The sequence below is a fragment of the Hypanus sabinus genome, chromosome 12, assembly GCF_030144855.1.
Source record: "Hypanus sabinus isolate sHypSab1 chromosome 12, sHypSab1.hap1, whole genome shotgun sequence".
In the NCBI taxonomy this organism is placed as follows: Eukaryota; Metazoa; Chordata; class Chondrichthyes; order Myliobatiformes; family Dasyatidae; genus Hypanus; species Hypanus sabinus.
The window spans coordinates 29,820,401-29,841,152 of record NC_082717.1 but is presented as its reverse complement, the minus strand read 5'-3'; the positions used below and the strand labels follow the sequence as shown (position 1 = coordinate 29,841,152).

The 20,752-nt window shown below is 39.5% G+C and overlaps 1 protein-coding gene across 1 annotated transcript in view; it reads left to right on the top strand.

The window, feature by feature from the left end:
* msh2 (mutS homolog 2 (E. coli)) overlaps positions 1 to 20,752 on the top strand; it is a 60,839-nt gene that overhangs the window by 6,014 nt on the left and 34,073 nt on the right. The window contains exons 5-8 of the mRNA XM_059985705.1: positions 804 to 953; positions 2,055 to 2,188; positions 15,942 to 16,141; positions 18,862 to 18,971. Coding sequence (XP_059841688.1) covers positions 804 to 953; positions 2,055 to 2,188; positions 15,942 to 16,141; positions 18,862 to 18,971 — 594 coding nt within the window. The remainder of the gene's footprint in view (positions 1 to 803; positions 954 to 2,054; positions 2,189 to 15,941; positions 16,142 to 18,861; positions 18,972 to 20,752) is intronic.

Genomic DNA, 20,752 nt, shown 5'->3' with positions numbered 1-20,752 from the left:
CATCTTTTATTATTAAGCCTTTCTTATAGTCATCCCAAAAAGGGCTAGAAAGAAATGTGGCAGTGGGAAGTTGACTTCTGGAAGGACAGTTTCTGATCGTAATTCATAACTGTCTTTCTTCTCTCCTGCCTTCCTCCCACCCAATAGTAATATGGGTTAGACCTTATGGGCACAAGTATCATCATCACATTTCTTTTCTGATGTTTCTAAAGACAGACCCACTGTGAATTCAGTTGAAAAATCCCTGTGACAATGTCCCAGGTTTAAGCCCATCCTGACTGAACAGACCTGTTTGAACTTTATGGGTTGTGTTTTCTGGGATGTATAAGGGGAAAATCCTCTCAATGTCAGAAAAAACATAAATTCTAATTGTATATAATTTGCAAGCTTGGAGACATGCATGGCTGTGGCTATCTGTATATCAGATACCAGGTTGGCTTAATAGGAGGTGTAAGCCATTCGGCCCCTAGGATCTGATTCTCATTTCAATAAGATCACTCCTTTTACCTTGGTGCTACTTTTCCTGCACTAACCGCATAATGCTTGATTCCCTCACACAAAAATCTGTTGTTCATTGATTAAAAATCTGAAAATCGTTGTTTGCAGTGGGCTTTATTATTGTGGAAAAAGGCTGCAACTTGCACGCTGTTGTTAAGATGTAAATAAGATACTCAAGAATTGTCCTTGTATGTAGATGTACATTATTTTAATCTGGTCACCTGTAGAGAAAAATTGAACAGACAGACAGACATACTTTGTTGATCCTGCTATTTCAGAATTCTTGATATTTTTTTTCCCCAAAGGTTGCCATGTCTTCTGTTTCTGCTGTCATTAAATATTTGGATCTCTTGTCAGACAGCACTAATTTTGGTCAATACGAGCTGACAGCCTTTGATCTGAACCAATATATGAGGCTGGACAATGCAGCAGTCAGCGCGCTGAATCTTTTCCAGGTGAGATTTGCAGCCTAACCCTGTCTGAAGACATCAGAATCAGGATTATTATCACTGGAATGTGACATGAAATTTGTTAACTTTAGCAGCAGCAGTTCAATGCAATGCATAATCTAGCAGAGAGAGAAAAAAATAAATTGAATAAAACACAATAAATAAACAAGTAAATCAATTATGTATATCGAATAGATTATTAAAAAATGTGCAGAAACAAATACTGTTTTTTTTAAAGTGGGGTAGTGTCCAAAGTTTCAAAGTACATTTAGGAATCAGATGGCAGAGGGGAAGAAGCTGTTCCTGAATCACTGTGTATGTGCCTTCAGGCTTCGGTATTTTTGTTTAAAGATCTCAGTCTGTAATTGCTGTGGATCATGTCCCAAGTGCTGTAACAGCTTGAAATATGAGAGAAAATTCTCTTCATAGTTCATGCTCTAGTGATTTAGTAAATAGTTCTAATGTTGCAGGGTATGTGAGAATTAATGCATAATGCTTTGAGCAAGAAAGTATTTGAAAAGGGGAAGAAAAAATCCCAAAGTGATTCAAAAAATTCCTGGATGACCACTTGATGTGCTATAACTTAGAAGTTATGATTAAGAACTGGCATACAAGGCTGAATTTTAATTTCAATTGATGAGCTCTTTTTGGCTTATCTATTGTCACGTTTTGACTGATATTCACCAAATCATGTCCTTTGACCCAGGTTTGCTGCAGTTAATTCTGAAATCTAATGTGACGCTTTTGGTCGTAAAGTTGCAATTGTTGAGAAATTTAATACAAGGTCAAAGAACAGATAGTAAAACCATATCAATTTAGTTTTAACTAAATTTGTATTGGAGCAAATTGCTTGTGTCTGCTTAAGCAATAAGTCTATACATTGAAATGCAGATATGTTACCTTTTGGAACAAAAGGGACAGATATGGAGTTAAATTCCAAAGAAAGTAGGGCAAGGACTTGCAATTTTGTTTCTTTTTTTTCTCTTTTACCTTGCCTTCCATTGACATCTGTTTATCATACTGCATCTGATCCAAATTTTAAAAAATGTTATACTTTTGCTGTTGTTCATTTTGTATTCATATGACTGCCATATTTTTTAACCCAAGGGCTCATCAGAAGATTCTAGCAATACACAGTCACTAGCTGGTTTATTGAACAAGTGCAAGACCTCTCAGGGACAGCGCCTTGTCAATCAGTGGATCAAACAGCCACTGATGGACAAGAACAGGATTGAAGAGAGGTAAACTGATTTTTATTTGATCCACACTTTTTAAAATTGTGGGTGCCTGTTCTGTGTAAGTCAGGTCAGCCATAGTCCCTAGGCCCTGGAGAAACCTCATGGTTTTCTTAAATGTTACGTGCAGTTGCTGAGTGTGTTATCCTTGCAGAAATTTAACATGGTCATCAGTGAACTCTACTCCAGCAAGTCTAGCTCATTTTACCCATAACCTGTTACCCACAAAAACACAATAGTAGATATTGTAAATACTGCAGTTTAGATTAAAAATGAGGAAGAATGAATATCACAAAGCATGGGATTATTGTTCTTCATTATTCAGAGGTTGACTGTATATTATTTTGAAGAAAAGTCTGTTACTGCTGCTCCCATATTCTGTTGTTGCAGAGACTTGTAAGGGTTTTTGGAAATTTAATGGTCTACATTGAAAAATTGTTCCTGAACAAACTGCTGTTTTACCAAATAAGCTTCCATTAAAACAAACTGCATCTCTGAAAGAACATATATTTTAATGCATCCATTATTACATTCATTCAGACATTTTTAGTATCTATCCAATTCATTCGGACATTGTTTCATCCATATAATATTTGTTCTTAATTTAAAAAAAAATTATGACTACATCTATTGGCTAAATATATTCTTGCAGTAAGTGCAATGATAAATAGAACATTCAAAATATGGAAAATTTTTGAGATGTTTTGTTTCACTTGCTGAAGATTTAATGTGATCAAACAGGATGAGGTCTTTTATTTTGTGTGTGTTTAAACCTAATCATTTCACTAAGTTAATTTACTGGTGAGAAGGTTTTTGTAATTGCTTTGCTAAAAGCAACATTGCCATAAGGATCTCAGAGCACTGGATCTGAGAGGATAGAAGCATTCCCAATTTAATCTGTCTGGCAGGTTTTAGCAGGAAAAATAGAGAGCACTTTCAAATTTGTGCAAGTAGGTTAGCAACTAGTTGACAACCTGCCAAGTTCTGGCACATTTTTGTTTTTAAGCACTCAGCTTGGTTTATCAGACTGGTTTATTATCAGCCTGAAAATACAGAGTAAAAGCTTTGTATACTTGCCATGCAGACAGGTTATATCATATGCAGGTACATCAGGGTAGTATAAAGTAAAAGAGAACAGAGAATAAAAGTGTTATAGTTACAGAGAAAATTCAGATTACATACAATGCAAGGGCAATGACAAGGTAGATTAGCAGATCAAGAATTTATCTTTGGCATATTTGTAGAATGCCTACAAGATGGCTTTAGAAAATAAATCATGGTTCAGTCCACTAGAGGATCAGCTATTTTGAATTAGGTGTTGTGTTATGAACCGGATTTGATTAGGGAACTTCATGTGAAGGAACCCTTAGAAGGCAGCGATCATAAGAAGATATAATAACCCTGCAATTTGAGAGGGAGAAGCTAAAGTCAAATGTGTCAATATTATTGTGAAGTAAAGGGAATTGGGTATGAGAGAGGAGCTGACCAAGCTTGGTTGGCAGGGGACACTACCGGAGTGACGGCAGAGCAGCAATGGCTGGAGTTTCAGAAGGTGCACGATAGGTAAATCCCAAAGAAGTACTAGTATCTTAAAGATTCAAAGGTTCATTTGTCAAAGTGTGCATGTATAATACAACTCTGATATTTATCCACTCCAGGTGGTCATTAAATGATGAAAGAAAAGCCATCAATTGCCCCCCCCCCCCCCCAAACCTGATGGGGGGAAAAAAAGAAACTTGCTGACTCCAAAATCCCCCTCCTCTCCTGCCTGCAACAAAAGCAGCCACAATCAACGATCCTCCAAGCATAACAATTCCCGACCCCCTCATTCGCAGAAAAGACGAGCGACAGTAGCACCAAATCCCCAACTCCCCCTCTTAGGGACAGAAGAATTAACAGATCTCCCATCTGCAGATCGACCACAAGGCATCTCAATCACTGAACTCTAGGCCTCAAGCTCTGGTCTCACTGATTCGCGAACCCGGCGGTCATTGGAGCTTGCTCCTCCTGCCTGCATGAATCACTGAGTCTGGAATCCACCAACAACTCACTGATCTGGATGGTCCTCTGCAGGTCCAACATCCAACAATGGATGACTTACGTCCACATCACTGGTCTATAAACGCAAAGTGGAGACTTAGACTCTAGCCTGACCTCTAATTTCCCCACATCCCTGCTCCTAAACTGTAAGCTGACCCCTAGCTCCCCTCTATGACCAAAGCCGTTCTTATGAACCCAAAAAATATTAAAAATTGAACAATTTAAAAAAAACACAAACAACAACAACCACTAAATCTCTGAGCTGCAACTCAATAGAGGTCACAGCTTGGTACCATCTTGAGCATTCTTGGACCAGGACAAACTTACACTTAGGAACTTGAAATTCTCAACCATCCCCCCCATTCAGTTCCTTAATTTTGCTTATTGACAGCAAGGTTGCTGTCTTGACACCATTCCACTGTAAGCTTTCTATCTCCTTGTATTCTGTATCCAGGTAGCTGCTGGATTTCAACTAGATGCTAATGTATCCATTTTGTTTGAACCCCTCAGGACCTTGCTTTTAGCAAATCTGTCTCCCTCTTTAATGACAGTAGATACAGGCACAGTCTACCTGACTTTATGCCAGTTACCATGCTAGTAAACCTTCACTGAACCGTATTTACATCTCTGAAATAAGAGCACCGAGACTGGACACAGGGAATTGGATGTCTCACCAATGCCCTACATAACTGGAGCACAATCTCACTAATTTTCTATTCAGTTCCCCAGTAATAAATATTAACATTCTGTTAATCTACATAGTGACTTGCACACTATTAGGTTGCCACGCACTATAACACCCAGATTCTTTTGCATCTTCAGAACTCTTCACTCACTATTTAGATAATGTTTTCTAATTTTCATGTTTTCCCACATTATATTGCATTTACCAAATCTTTTCCTGCTATATTCCTTGGGTCATCTTCACAACATGCTTCCCTTGTGTCATCAACAAATTTAGAATCATCCTTCATCTGTCATTTATAAAAAGTGTACAAAGTTGAGCCCCAGCATTTTGCCAACCAGACATTTTGCCCTATCTGTCATAGGGCACCAAAACAAGCCCTTTGGTCCATGCTGACCAAGAGCCCATCTAAGCTAGTTGAACCTGCTTGCATTTGGCCTGTGGCCCTTTAAAACTTTCCTTTCCATGTACCTGCTCCAAGTGCCTTTTAAATATTTTAATGTACAATACCTATCTCACCACTTCCTGTGGCAGCTCAGGGACATAACAGATGCTGTAGATACTAGAATTCTTGAGCAACGTGCTCAAAAATACTGTTGGAACTCAGCAAGTCAGACAGCCTCTGTGGGAATTGGGTAGTTGACATTTCAGAATGAGATATCAGGATACATCAGGAAAATGCTTGCCATAAAGCAACACCTTATGAACACCTTTAGGTTTAAAACCGAAACAGGTTGTACAATGAAAAGGAAACTCTAGAATTGCTGAAGAAGGAGGGAAATCTTTGAAGAGGAGAGCTATTCAAAGAAAATTCAAGAGTCTAGAGCCCATTCAACTAAGACTTGTACAGGTAACACTGTCTTTAGGCAAACTTAAAAAACTAGGACATCACATCTGCATTTCCAGATGCCAAAAGTTAGGCATGAAAGTTTCCTTCATTATTGACAGTTTAATGGTTAAACATTAACTGTTTTAAACTAAAGCGCACTTCGGATCTGCTGTGGCTGCTGTTTAATCTTGGAAGCTAGTTTGAATTGTCGACTCACATATTCTTTTTTAAGATGTGAAAAATCTATGTGCATTAGAATTATTGGCCAGAAATGACAAGATATCGCCAGAAGTAATTTTCAAAGGTGCGCAGGAGCTAAGATGGTTTTACAAGCTTCAGGAGACTAAACCACCAACAGTGATTTGTGTTTGTGAAGGTCTTGCTGTTATGAAAATTATGTAGCCTTTGTAGAGTTCCTATACATAGTTAACTGCAATCCAGTGAAGATAATGGTCAGTTCTTTTCTAAACTATATATTGTATTATCACACCTTGCAGATCCATCTATTTTCTCTTTTTTTTTCCCCATTGCATCCTTTTTGTGGGAACAGCAGTGTTTTGACTTAAATACTCAGAAGCTATAGAAATGCATGCATTGTTTCAGATAGTTGCATCTGTCATTTACACTTAGTAAATTCCCTTGCCTGACATTTCTACTTATAAATTACCCATTTTTATGTTTTATACTATAGCAGTCTTTAGGCTATAACTAGATTGTTTCTTGTGGCCAGCAGAATGGTTGTGGCTTACTGTGGAGAAGTTGCCTCTTTATTTTGATAGAAACAGCATGTATTTATCATTGTCTTTCCATTACACTTTCTTTGGCATGGTAGCCATTTTAACCTCTTGTCTCATAAAATACTTTCTTTTTCTTCTGTAAAGGTAAATGTATTGTATATCATTAGTTCTTCACTTAGTTCTCTTGAAATGGAGAATACTAGCAAGAATGTAATGTAGGATTGGCTACCCCCTGCTGGCCTTCAAGGTAAATTATAGCCTCAGCTGAGTTCCTGGCATCTGCAATCTCATGTCTGTGGGTTAGGGAGTGTTGGTAGCACAGCCATAGGTTCAAAAGCTTTTTGTTTTGGCCAGAAAAAAAATTATCTGAAACTTAGTAAACTTTTGCTGATCTCATTAAATTTTGATATACAGTTATATAGTTACTCTATGCTTTATCTGGGCAGTGAATGATATAAGTGTGGCATGTGCAAAAGGCAGGAAAATGTTATGCTAAAAATAATTGGGAATTTAAGATACCTTTGTCAGAAATGTTGTTATGCAGATCTTAATTGTGTTTCCTACAAAGTTCAATTGTCATTAGGCCAATTATGGAAAAAGAGCAATCAGGCTATTGTGTGTGCTGAATGAAAATAGAGCTACTCAGGCTCCATCTACACTACGCCGGATAAATCCGTAACCAAAGCTTTTCTCTTCGTTTTTACCCTTCGTCCACACTAAAACAGCGTTTTCGTCCCCCGAAACCAGAGCTTTTCAGAAACGCTTTCCAGGGTGGGTATTTTTGAAAACGCTGCTCGGGCGGATCAGTGTGGACGAGGTAACCTGAGACTTTTGAAAATGCTGTCAGATGGCAGCATGCTATTTCATAGTTTTCTTGAACTCAACCTAACAATTTCAGAACAGACTGCAACGAGACTGAAGCCAGAAGAGTTAGAAATGTACTCACCAAATACTTTGACCCATAACTTACTGAATAAATAAGTATACTGTACTCACTTTGTCCTGTTTTCTGTCTTTGCTCGTATGAAGTTGGTTTACCTATTTATGCAAGTACTTCTCTGACATTAGGTGTGTAACAGCCTAATGTAACATTGTATGGAAATACAAGATAACACTGATGCAGACATGTTTTATACATTTAATGCAACAGAGTTAGTCAGTTTTTCCAATGTTCATCGTCAGCTGGGTCAATCTGTCCACAAACTCCCTGTCGGTTGCCTCCGTACAGTCCAGTATTTGTTTTTTTTTACTTTGAAGTTCTCCTGCATGAAAGCCAACAACTATCTGTCGTTTTAAGTTTTTCTAGTCTGAAACTACACAATTGCGCACTTTTACAGTGCGATTCGACACCAAACATGTCGCTTGTTTTCGTTAGATGTGTCAGTGCCATGCACAGTAGGAGGAGATTCGCCGAAATCTCCGTTTCAATGTGGATAGAGACATTTTCAAAAACACAATAGTGTGGACGCCTTTCGTTTTTACGCGAAACCGGCGTTTTCAACATCATCCAGACTAGTGTGGATGTAGCCTCAGTCTAATCCTGTTTTACTTCATTATTCAGTATTTTGCAAGTTATGGCTTTTCAAGTACACATGTTAAACGAGGGTTTCTTCCTCTTAGCACTTTTTCAGGCAGTGAGTTCTTATTCATATCAACCTGTGGTTGGAAAGTACTTTTCCAGTTCCCCTTTAATACTTCTGCTTGAAGATGACACAGCCTCAGAAAAGAGGGGTGTCCTTTTAGAATGGAGATGAGGAGGAATTTCTTTAGCCAGAAAGCCAAGTTTATATGCATACTTAAGGCAGAGGTCAATAGGTTCTTGATTGATCAGGGCATATAGTGGGGAAGACTGAGGGAAAATGGAATAACTATAATGAAATGGCGGAGCATTCTCAATAGGCTAAATGGCCTAATTCTGCTCCTATATCTTATAGTGTCAATCCATACACTGGGTTTTTGACTCCTCTGCTAAAGGAAAATAACTACTTTCTATTTACTTGTTCCTAGTCTTCAAAATTTTATATACCTTAATTCTCTTCTCATGTCTCCGTTTTAAGCCAAACAACTTGAGCCTATCCATTCCTTCCTTGTGATTTTAATTTTCCAATCTTGACATGTCGTTAATCTCTTCTACAGCCTCTCCATTACAATTACTTTTTCCTGTCATGTGAAGACCAAAACTATACATAAGCTATCTTGACTGCAGTAGTATCATCTTGAAATATGTAGAGTTGCACAGCATGGAAACAGGTACGTCAGCCCAATTCATCCATGCGAGCTGAGATGTCTGTCTAAGCTAGTCTTTTTTTGCCTACTTTGGGCCTATATCCCTCTAAACCTTTTCTACACGTGTACCCATGTAAATGTCTTTCAAACATTATAAATGTCGCCATTTGTAGAGGCAGATACATTAGGGACATTTAAGAAACTCTTAAAGGCACATGGATGATAGAAAAATAGAGAGCTATGAAGGAGAGAAGGGTTAGATTGATCTTACAGCAGGTTAAAAGGTCGTCACATCTTGGGCTCTCAATATTCGAGTGTGGTCGGACCAATGCTTTATAAAGTCTCAGTATTACATCCTTTTATATTAAGGTCCTCTCAAAATTGGTAACATTGTATTTAAATACCTTAGCATCAACTCAACCAGCAAGTTAACCTTTAGGAAATCCTGCATGAGGACTCCCAAGTCCCTTTGCACATCTAATTTTTTGAGTTTTTTCTACCTGCTTAGAAAATTGTCTGTCCCCTTATTCCTTCTACCAAAGGGCATGACTATACATTTCCCTACACTATATTCCATCTGTTTTTTGTTGTTCATTCCCATAAGCTGTCTCAGTCATTCTTTTGCTCCCTACTTCCTCAACATTACCTGCCTCTCCATTTTTCTTTGCATCATTGGCATATAACGTGAAAAGAAGTGATCTCAACACCAACCCCTATGCAACACCACTAGGCAGCCAACCAGACAAGGCTCCCTTTATTCCCACTTTGCCTTCTGCCAGTTAGCAAATCTTCTATCCATGCTAGTATGTTTCCTGTAATAATACAGGCTCTCAACTTGTTAAGCTTCATTGTGCAGCACCTTATCAAAAACCTTTAGAAAATCCAAGTAAACAACATCCACTGACTCTAATTTGTCTATCCTGCTTACTATTTCATCAAAGAATTCCAACACATTTGTCAGGCGAAATTTCCCCTTAAGAAAACCATATTGACTTAAAGCCTATTTTATCATGTCTGCAAAACCTCATCCTTAGTAATAGACTCCAACATCTTCCCAATCACTGAAGTCAGGCTAATTCACCTATAATTTCCTTTTCCTGCCTCTCTCTATTCTTAAAGAGTGGAGTGACATTTACAATCCAGAACCATTCCATACTCTAGTAATTCTTGAAAAACCACTACTAATGCCTCTACAATCGCTTCAGCCTCTTTCAGAACTCTGGGGTGTACATTTTATGGTTCAGGTGACTTCAGTTATTTCAGCTTCCCAAGCACCTTCTCATCAATAATAGCAACTACACCCACTTCTACCCCTGAGTGAAGACTGAAGGAAAATTCTTATTAAGATTGTCCCGCACTGCTATCTCTCTGGCGTCATTTCCAGTGGTGTGATATTCACCCTCAACTCTCTTTCATTCTTTATATATCTGGAAAAAAACTTTTTGTATCCTCTTTCATATTTTACCTTCATATTTTGTCTTTTCTTTTATTGCTTTTCAGTTGTCTCTGGTTTTTAAAAGCTTCCCAATCCTCCAATTACAAACTAATTTTTGCTATGTTGCATGTCCTCTCTTTTGCATTTCTGCTGTCTTTGACTTTCTATGTCAGCCACGGTTGCCTCATCCTCCCTTTAGAATACTGCTACTTCTTTGGGATGTATCTATCCTGCACCTTCCAAATTGCTTCCAGAAACTACAGCCATTGTTGCTTTCCTGTCATCTCTGCTAGTGTCCCCTTCCAATCAACTTTAGCCATTCCTCTCTCACATCTCTGTAATTCTCTTTATTCCACTTTAATACTGATACCTCTGACTTTAACTTCTCCCTTAAGCTGCAGGCTGAACTCTATCATATGATCACTGCCTCCTAAGGGTTCCTGTACCTTATGCTTCCTAATCAAATGTGGTTCATTACATGAAACCCAACTCAGAATTGCCATTTTCTCCTACTGGGCTCAACCACAAGCTGCTCTAAAAAGCCATCTCATAGACATTCTACAGAATTCCTGGTTCCCAATCTACTCCATGACAATTGTACCATTACCCTTTTCTATCTTGCATTGCAATTTGTACCATACATCTTGGCTACTTCTTTGAGGCCTGTATATAACTTCCATTAGGGTCTTTTTACCCTTGCACTTTCTTAACTTTATTCACAAGGATTCTATCTTAAGATCCTATGTCACCTCTTTCTAAGGATTTGATTTCATTTTTTTCGACAGAGCCTCCCCATCCCCTTTGCCTACCTGCCTGTCCTTTCAATGTGATATGTATCCTTGGATGTTAAGCTCTCAACTGTGATTTTCTTTCAATCACTACTCAGTGATGCCTGGCAATCTCTAACTGCGTTACAAGATCTAGTTTATTATGTAAACTTTGTGCATTCAAATATAACACCTGAAGTCCTGTATTCATCACCCTTTTCAATTTTGCCTATATATTGTACTTCAGCACATCAAACTGACTGCAATTTTACCCTATCATCTGCCTGTCACACTGCATCTACTTAACTACCAATTGCCCTCATCCTTATCCCTATCACTCCAGCCAGAGGGGGTTAAACTCTTACTAGAAACTTAACTTAGCTTAACCCTGTTGAGCCAAAGCCTGACCACTCTTAACAGTGGCCCTCTCATACCCCTCTGCTTATACCTAGCTTTTTATGGGCTTTTGCCAAGTGCCTAATAGATCATTATGATTGCAGTGTGTCATAAAGTCCTGAAAAGCCCAGAGTTCATTTTAAACTTCTCTCCCATAAGTGAGTGCCCACATTGATTGCAGTCTACTTTCCAGCTTAATGATATCCCTCCTTTAGCTGTTGCCCAAAACAGCAGAAACTACTCCAAAGTGATTTTGCCAAAGATCTGTACAGTTATAACCTGACATTTCAATTCTTGTAGCCAGTGACATGACCCATTGAAGACTTAAGCAAAATACCATCATTACCACTCTGTCTCTGACACCAGTTTCAGAGAATAGTGTACCTTTTAAATAAGGTGCAGGGGAACAGAAAGAGAAGAAATATTTGGTCCTTTGAATTATTTTCTTTTTTTATTGATCCTTCACCATTATAGCCACATAGTGGTAGAATAATACCTAGGAACCTGATGCAAGTTGCTAGATGAGCTTTTTTAAAATAATCCAAACAGTTTTCAACCCAGGTGTATAGCCGTGATCCAAAATCGTAGGCAGCAGAAGATGCCTGCAACCCCACAACAGCTGGCAAATCCATACCATCGGCGTCCCAGCTGTAATTCATGTGCACAAGGTTGTACATAAGTCAGGTGTTCATAAGCTAGGAAGGAGCTGTATGTTGAAATATTGGGAGTGGGAATTTTTATAATGTGCAAACACAGATTTAACATCCCTTCCCACTCTGACCTTTCCATCAGTGGTCTCCTGCATAGTTACAACAAACTTGAAGGATAATTTGCAGTCATACAGGCATAGTGCAGCCTACAAATATGATATAAAATTCATCAACTATACTCATTTGTTTTCCTTGTCTGTATTAAGGCTGGCAATTCCTGTTGGAAACTGTCCATCTGTGATACTGACTCAGTTTCTCTCTCCACTATTACAACTTGACTTGCTGTGCATGTCCCACAGCCCTGCTATTAGCAACACATAACGCAAACTGAAATCACACTTTAACTGTCTCATTAACCCATTTCACAGAATCTCACCCTTTGTGTTACTTGTCCTTTCTAGCATCGTCTCTGCAATGTACATCTGCAGTAATACTATAGACGCTTTGTGAATGAGGTGCACCACAAATAATCTTGCTGTTGGGGATAGCATGAGAAAATAATTTGGAGTTAGAATCTTGGTTTCTTGAAAAAGGATGTAGTACTTTCCTGGCACATATGACAAATAAACTCATAGAACCATAGAACATTATAGCACAGAAACAGGCCTTTTGGCCCTTCTTGGCTGTGCTGAACCATTTTACTGCCTAGTCCCACTGACCTGCACCATATCCCTCCATACACCTCTCATTCATGTACCTGTCCAAGTTTTTCTTAAATGTTAAAAGTGAGCCCGGATTTACCACTTCATCTAGCAGCTCATTCCACACTCCCACCACTGTCTGTGTGAAGAAGCACCCCCCCAATGTTCCCTTTAAACTTTTCCCCTTTCACCCTTAACTCATGTCCTCTGTTTTTTTTCTCCCCTAGCCTCAGTGGAAAAAGCCTGCTTGCATTCACTCTATCTATACCCATCATAATTTTATATAACTCAATCAAATCTCCCCTCATTCTTCTATGCTTCAGGGAATAAAGTCCTAATCTATTCAACCTTCCTCTGTAACTCAGTTTCTCAAGTCATGGCGACATCCTTGTAAACCTTCTCTGCACTCTTTCAACCTTATTAATATCCTTCCTGTAATTCGGTGACCAAAACTGCAAACGATACTCCAAATTCAGCCTCACCAATGCCTTATACATCCTCACCAAAACATTCCAACTGTTATACTCAATACTTTGATTTATAAAAGCCAATGTATCAAAAGCTCTCTTTAGAACCCTATCTACCTGTGATGCCACTTTTAGGGAACTTTGTATCTGTATTCCCAGGTCCCTCTGTTCTATTGCACTCCTCAGTGCCCTACCATTTACCTTGTATGTTCTACCTTGGTTTGTCCTTCCAAAGTGCAGTACCTCACACTTGTCTGCCATTTTTCAGCCCATTTTTCCAGCTGGTCCAGATCCCTCTGTAAGCTTTGAAAACCTTCTTCACTGCCAACTACACCTCCAATCTTTGTATCGTCAGCAAATTTGCTGATCCAATTTACCATATTATCATCCAGATCATTGATATAGATGACAAATAACAATGGACCCAGCACTGATCCCTGTGGCACACCACTAGTCACAGGCCTCCACTCAGAGAAGCAATCCTCCACTACCACCCTCTGGCTTCTCCCATTGAGCTAATGTCTAATCCAATTTACTACCTCACCATGTATACCTAGCGACTGAATCTTCCTAACTAACCTCCCATGTGGGACCTTGTCAAAGGCCTTACTGAAGTCCATGCTGACAACATCCACTGCCTTCCCTTCATCCACTTTCCTGGTAACCTCCTCGAGGAACTCTAATAGATTTGTTAAACATGACCTAACACGCACAAAGCCATGTTGACTCTCCCTAATAAGTCCCTGTCTATCCAAAAACTTGTAGATCCTATCTCTTAGAACTCCTTCCAATAACTTACCTACTACCAACGTCAAACTTAATGGCCTATAATTTCCCGGATTACTTTTAGAGCCTTTTTTAAGCAATGGAACAAGGTGACTATCCTCCAATCCTCCGGCACCTCATCCGTAGATACTGACATTTTAAATATATCTGTCAGGGCCCCTGCAATTTCACCACTAGTCTCCTTCAAGGTCTGAGGGAATACCCTGTCAGGTCCTGGGGATTTATCTACTCTGATTTGCCTCAAAATAGCAAGCACCACCACCTCTTCAATCTGTATAGGTTCCATGAACTCACTACTTGTTTGCCTTATTTCCATTGACTCTATGCCGGTTTCCTTAGTAAATACAGATGCAAAAAACCCATTTAAGATCTCCCCCATTTCTTTTGGCTTCGTACATAGCCAACCACTCTGATCTTCAAGAGGACCAACTTTATCCCTTACTATCCTTTGGCTCTTCTTGGGCTTCTAGATATCAGTTATAATTGACATTTCAATGCCATCTTTCGGGATGATGCCTGGGCATGTCTAGTCCAGTGGTATTTATATCCTTGATCCGTCCCTCATGATTGGTTAGTCATCCAATCAGTTTTCTGCTCTCCCCCCTTGTTTACAATCCAGTTCTTTTTTCGAGCAAGACCTTCGTCTTTGTTAAATTCTTTTCCTCCAGTTTTATTTCAATCCCAATGAAGAGCAGTTCTCTCTCTTTGATTAACCATGTGAAATCTATTTCGGACCCAGAGAGACTCCCCAAGAAAATAAGATGATTATGCATAGCATTCCTATAGAATGGCTACAAAGTGAAAGAAATTGATCAGGCTCTTAAAAGGGCTGACAGAAAAGCCAGGACACCTAACAGTGAGGAGGAGGCCGTCGCTACTGCCTGCTTCCTCAGTTTCTAGAAAGATTGCCAGGATTCTGAAGAAATAGTGGATTAATACTATCCAAAAACCCATAAGGAAGCTCAAGTCACAGCTTATGCACGTCACAGATGAACTGGGACTCAGAATGTCTGGTGTTTCCAGACAGGACGCACGATGGACACCCACATTAAGAAGCACAGGAAGGTGTGTCTGTTTGGGTTACCTGGAGAAATCTGTGGTAGCAGAACCTTGAATTTGCAATGTCCACAGGATTGACTTCAGCACAAAACTACAGTGCCACACCAGTGGCTTTTGGGACTGCCTGGTAAAGAAAGCCACTGAAATAAAATGAGAGGCAAAGCATTTTTAAAAAGACGAAGGTCTCGCCAGAATTCGATTGTACACAAGTTGAGAGAGTAGAAACCTGATTGGTTAGTCCTCATCTGATCAAGAGGGAAGGACCACAGGGGTGCAAATTCCACCAGACTAGACATGCCTAGGCATCATCCCTGAAGAAGCTGGCAGAGTTTCTCACTTAAACGTTGGTTATAATTGATATCGTACCCTGCTGGAAGCCTGAGAAGAGTTTATTTGTCCTGGTTTCTTGCTTTCTCTGTAATCTGGACATGAAGAACCTTGACATTAATTGGATATATTGCTGAGGTTTATTGTATCTTATTTACAGAGTTAACTTTTGCAGTCTAATAATGACCATATTTCAAAAGTTGAGAGCATTGTTTATACCTACTTTGTCTGGAGGTTGGAAAAATATTCTATTTTGTGAACAGCAAGTCAGAGTGAAGGTGGTGCCTTCTCATTTCAATTGACCATCTTCAGGTCAAGGGATGAGGCATTTTGTTCATTTTAAGTCTCCATTAATTTTGTCCTTCATCCATCTTTTATTCTTTCTTGGCCAGGAATGAAAGCTGTAAGCAGAAGTGATGTGCAACCAATGAGCTCTTGGGTACCTACTGAATTTGATATAGTAAGGGTTCAAATCTTTCCAAATCCCACCTGGGTCAGACCTGTCTTCTGGGATTTGCCATTTTTGTGTGAAAAGGATATTTTCATTTTATATTGTGTCGTCTGTGGGTTTCTGATTTGAAATTATCTTTGAATAATTCAGACTGACCCATTGAAACAAATACCTAATGATTTCATATCATTTGCTTTGACAAGGCTTAACCTGGTGGAGGCTTTTGTGGAAGATACAGAGCTTCGACAGAATTTACAAGAGGATCTTCTTCGGCGTTTTCCTGACCTCAATCGCTTGGCGAAGAAGTTCCAGCGTCAGGCAGCGGTGCTACAGGACTGCTATCGTATTTACCAGGCTGTCAATCATCTCCCAAATATGGTGCAGGTGTTGGAAAGATACCAAGGTAAGAAGTAACACTTACAGTATTTGAATGGTCAACATAAAGCAAATAGTATTCTGCATAGAATCTTCAAATCCTAGAGAAATATAACACCATCTATGAAAAGAGAATCTGAGTTACTGTTTTAGGTCGAAGACCCTTTGTCAAATCTGGGAAAGAAAATAAATTAGTTTTAAGTTGCAGTGAAGGTAGGGGAGATACGAAATCTTTGGAATATTTCTGATAGTGTGACACTGGCGGAATTGCACTTTAGATGATGTCATCTGTTTCATAAGTTAGAGAACAGTTTGAAAAAGATGTGAGTAAAGAAATACAAAAGCTACAAAACTAGAGCAGTTAGTGAAAGGGAGAACACAGACAAAGGTAAAAGCTACGAAGTGTAGGACTAAGAAATGTTCAGTAGGTTAGCTCATGCTCATGGAGAGAGGGAAACTGAGTTAATTCTATTCAATGGATAACCTACAGCAGAACTAACCAGTTCTGATGCAAACTGGAAGTTATAGAATTTGATAGTGAGTGAAGGTGGTCCAGTTTAGAGTATCCATTTTTATTTGTTCCATTTAGATAAAGGTAGTGGCAACACTGGGCTGAGCTTTAACGGTCTAGGAGACCTCAGACGGACAGATCAGAGTGGAACAGAGATTTAAACCAACAGGCAAGAAGAAGCTTAGAGTCATCCTTGCGGATTGACTGCAGGTGCTCTGCAAAGCAGTTACCCAATGCAGAGGAGACAACATGAAGTACACAGAATGCAGTACACTAGATTGAAAGAAGCGCAAATTAAGTGCACATTACCTCTAGAGCCTTTTGCCCTGCAGTGTTTTATGAGTATTTCCACCAGGTGAACTACAGCAGCTTAAAAGAAGGTTCACCAGCATGTACCATTGGGGATGAGCCATAAATGCTGACCTTAACAGCAATGCTTGCACTTACAAATGACAAATACATAATAAAGAAGCCACAGTATTTCTTTAGTCCATTAAGTTTCTGGTTAAGCATGACCCTCAGGAAGTTTATGGGTAGGTTTAAGTGATAGTAATGATATTAAATTTCAAGAATAGGTGATTAGATTCTTTGTTAGAAATAGCGACATGAATGTTACCAGTTCTCATTCGGTGCCTAAACGCATTTTGGATTTTGTTGTAGTCTCTCATTCTATACAGAGTTAAAATGAACAACATCAGCAAGCGTTTTCATTTTTAATCTTATTGTTAAAGATAATACATTAACGAAGCAGTTGAACAGTACAACTATAGAAGTTTTTGAGTGTATTTGTTGACATGCCAAATCTCTTCAAACTCCTAATGAAGTATAGCTACTGTCTTGCTTTCGTTATAACTACATCGATATGTTGGGACCAGGGTAGATCCTCAGAGATCTTGACACCCAGGAACTTGAAACAATTTTTTTTTAAACTGTTTACTGCTATTTACACTAAACATTATGATACTTGGAAATTTTTTTTGGGGGGGGGAGAATTGGAAATATGGCTGAGTGGTGCAACAACTTCATCTTACTCAGCAAGATCAAGGAGCTAATTATTGACTTCAGGAGGAGGAAACCACAGGCCCTTGAGCCAGTCCACAGAGGGTCAGAGATGGAGAAGTTCAGTAACATTAAATTCCTAGGTGTTACCATTTCAGAGGATCTGTACTGAGCCCAGTACTCAAGTGCAATTATGAAGAAAGCATGGCAGCTCCCCTACATCCTTCAGAGTTTGTGATGATTCAGTACAACGTACAACACTTTGACAAACCTTCTACAGCTGTGTGGTGGAGAGTATATTGACTGGCTGTAGCACAGCCTGGTATGGAAACACCAATGCCCTTGAATGGAAAAATCTACAAAAAGTAGTGGCCACAGCCCAGTCCATTACAGGTAAAGCCCTCCCCATCATTGAGCACATCTACACAGAGTGTTGCAGGAAAGTAGTATCCATCAACAGGGAGTTCATCACTCAGGTCATGCTCTCAGGGTTTGCAGCAATGACCCATGATGTACTGGGCCAAATCCACTAACTTTTGAAGGATTTTCCACTCAAAGGCATTGGCTTTTCCATACCAGGCTGTGATGCAGCCAGTCAATACACTCTCCGCTAGACATCTATAGAAGTTCGTCAACGTTTTAGATGTCATGCTGAATCTTGCAGTCTCCTAAGGCAGTAGAGGTACTGTTGTGTTTTCTTTGCGATTGCACTTGCGTGCGGGGTCCAGGACACATCCTCTGAAATAGTAACACCCAGGAATTTTTTTTTTATATATTACAACCGCCCCCGCCCCCTCACACCCAGGAATTTAATGTTGCTAATCTTCTTCACCTCTGATCATTTGGTGAGGACTGGCTCATGGACCTCTGGTTTCCCTCTTCTGAAATTGTTGAGCAAATATAGATTTCTGTATTTAGTTTCACATTTGCCTTCACCTGTTTTTGCTGTAGGTACAAGACCTAGATAACTGTTAATTGTTAAGAATGCATGCGTGTTACCACAGAAAGAAACTCAGGGTTGTATGTGGTAACATGTATGTACTCTGATATTAACTTTTATTTTGAACTTTATAATACTGATAACATTTGTTAATTGTACAATGAAAAGTCCATAATTAAGTCATTCAGTGAAATGACTTAACTATTACAATTTTCATTAACATATTGTTAATTAAAATAAATTTTCTCTGTTACGGCCTTAGTTTATCTAACGTAATTGCTGCTGATTGTTTCCACAGGAGCACACCAGATGTTACTGAAAGCTGTATTTATCTCCCCGTTGACTGACCTTATCTCTGATTTTGCCAAGTTTCAGGAGTTAATTGAGACCACATTGGATCTAAATCAGGTATGTGACATAGCTGAGGCAGCTGATGTATAAAAATCTTACAGATGTAATCAAACTCTGGAAATTGAAAGTAAGAGTTTAAAGTTCAAAGTAAATTTTATTATCAGAGTACCTACATATCACCACACACAACCCTGAGATGATACTTCTGCAGACATAGCAAATTTATAGAACAGTAACTTAAAAAAATGCAAGTGCAGGTATTAAATAAATAGCAATAAACGAGCATGAAATACAAAGATAAAAGATTCTTTAAAAGAATATAGTTATTCTCTTTTGTCAAAAGTCTGATGCTTGAGGGGTAGTAGCCGTCCTTGAACCTGGTGGTGGGAGTCCTGAGGTATTCGTACCTTCTATCTGATGACAGCAGCAAGAAAACAGTGGGTGGTGAAGATCTTTGGATGCTGCTTTTCTACAGCAGTGTTTCAAGTAGATGTGCTCAATGGTTGGGAGTGTTTTACTTGTGATATATTGGGCTGAATCCACTACCTTTTGTAGGATTTTCCACTCAAAGCCATTGATGTTCCCGTACTAGTCTGTAATGCATCCAGTCAGCCCACTTTCAACCACACATCTATAAAAGTTTGGCAAGGTTTTTGAAGACATGCTGAATCTCTGAAGACTCCTGAGGAAGTAGAACTGCTGCTGTTCTTTCTTTGCAATTATATGTGTATGATGGGTTCAGGACAGGTCTTTTGAGAGAGTGCCACCCAGGAATTTAAAGTTACTGACCCTCTCCACCTCCGATCCTCCAATGATTACTGGCTCATGGACCTTTGGTTTCGCTCTTGAAGTCTACTATTAGTTCAATGGTCTTAATGATATTGAGTGAGAGCGTGTGGCTATTACACCAGTTTGTCAAATTTTCAGTCTCCCTCCTGTATGCTGATACAGCCCACAACAATGCTATCATCAGCATTCTTGTATATGGTGTTGGAGCTGTACTTAGCCCCACAGTCATAGATGTAAAGTGAGTAGAGCAGGTGGCTAAGTACGCATCCCTGTGGTGCTCCTATGCTGATGCAGATTGTGGAGGAGATGTTTTTTGCCAATCTGAATTGACTGGGGTCTGCAAGTGAGGGAATCCAGGATCTAATTGTACAAGGGGGTATTGAGGCCAGGTCTTGGGGTTTACTGATTAGAGTGGATGATGGTGTTAAATGCTGAGTGGTAATCAATAAAGAGCATCCTGTTGTATGTACCTTTGCTGTCCAGATGTTTCAGGGTTGTGTGAAGAGCCAATGAGATAGCAACAGGTCTACAGCAGATGCTTCGTTAGATGAATTGGGCCAGATCCAAGTCGCCACTCGCAGGAGCTGATATGCTTCAAAACCAGCCCCTCAAAACACTTCATCTCTGGATGTAAGTGCTGCTGGGTGATGGTCATTTTTACAGGTTGTACTGGTACTCTTGGGCACCAGTATGATTGAAGCCTGCTTGAAGCAGCTGGATAACACACACTGCCAGAGCGAGAGGTTAAAGATATATTTTGAATACACCAGCCAGTTGGTTGGCACAGGTCTTCAGTACTCGGCCAGGTATTCTGTCCAGATCGGATGTTTTCCTTGGATTCACTCTCTTGAAGGCATGTCATCTGCAGATACTGAGGCCAAAGGATCATTGGGAAACCAAAGGATCAGTGTGTGATGGTTCCACCCTCTTCTGGTGATCAAAGTGAGCATAGAAGGCTTTGAGCTCATCTGGAAGTGAAGCTCTGCTGTCTCCTATGTTCAAGATTTAGCTTTAGCATCCCTCATTGATTACAGTCTAGTCCAGAATCT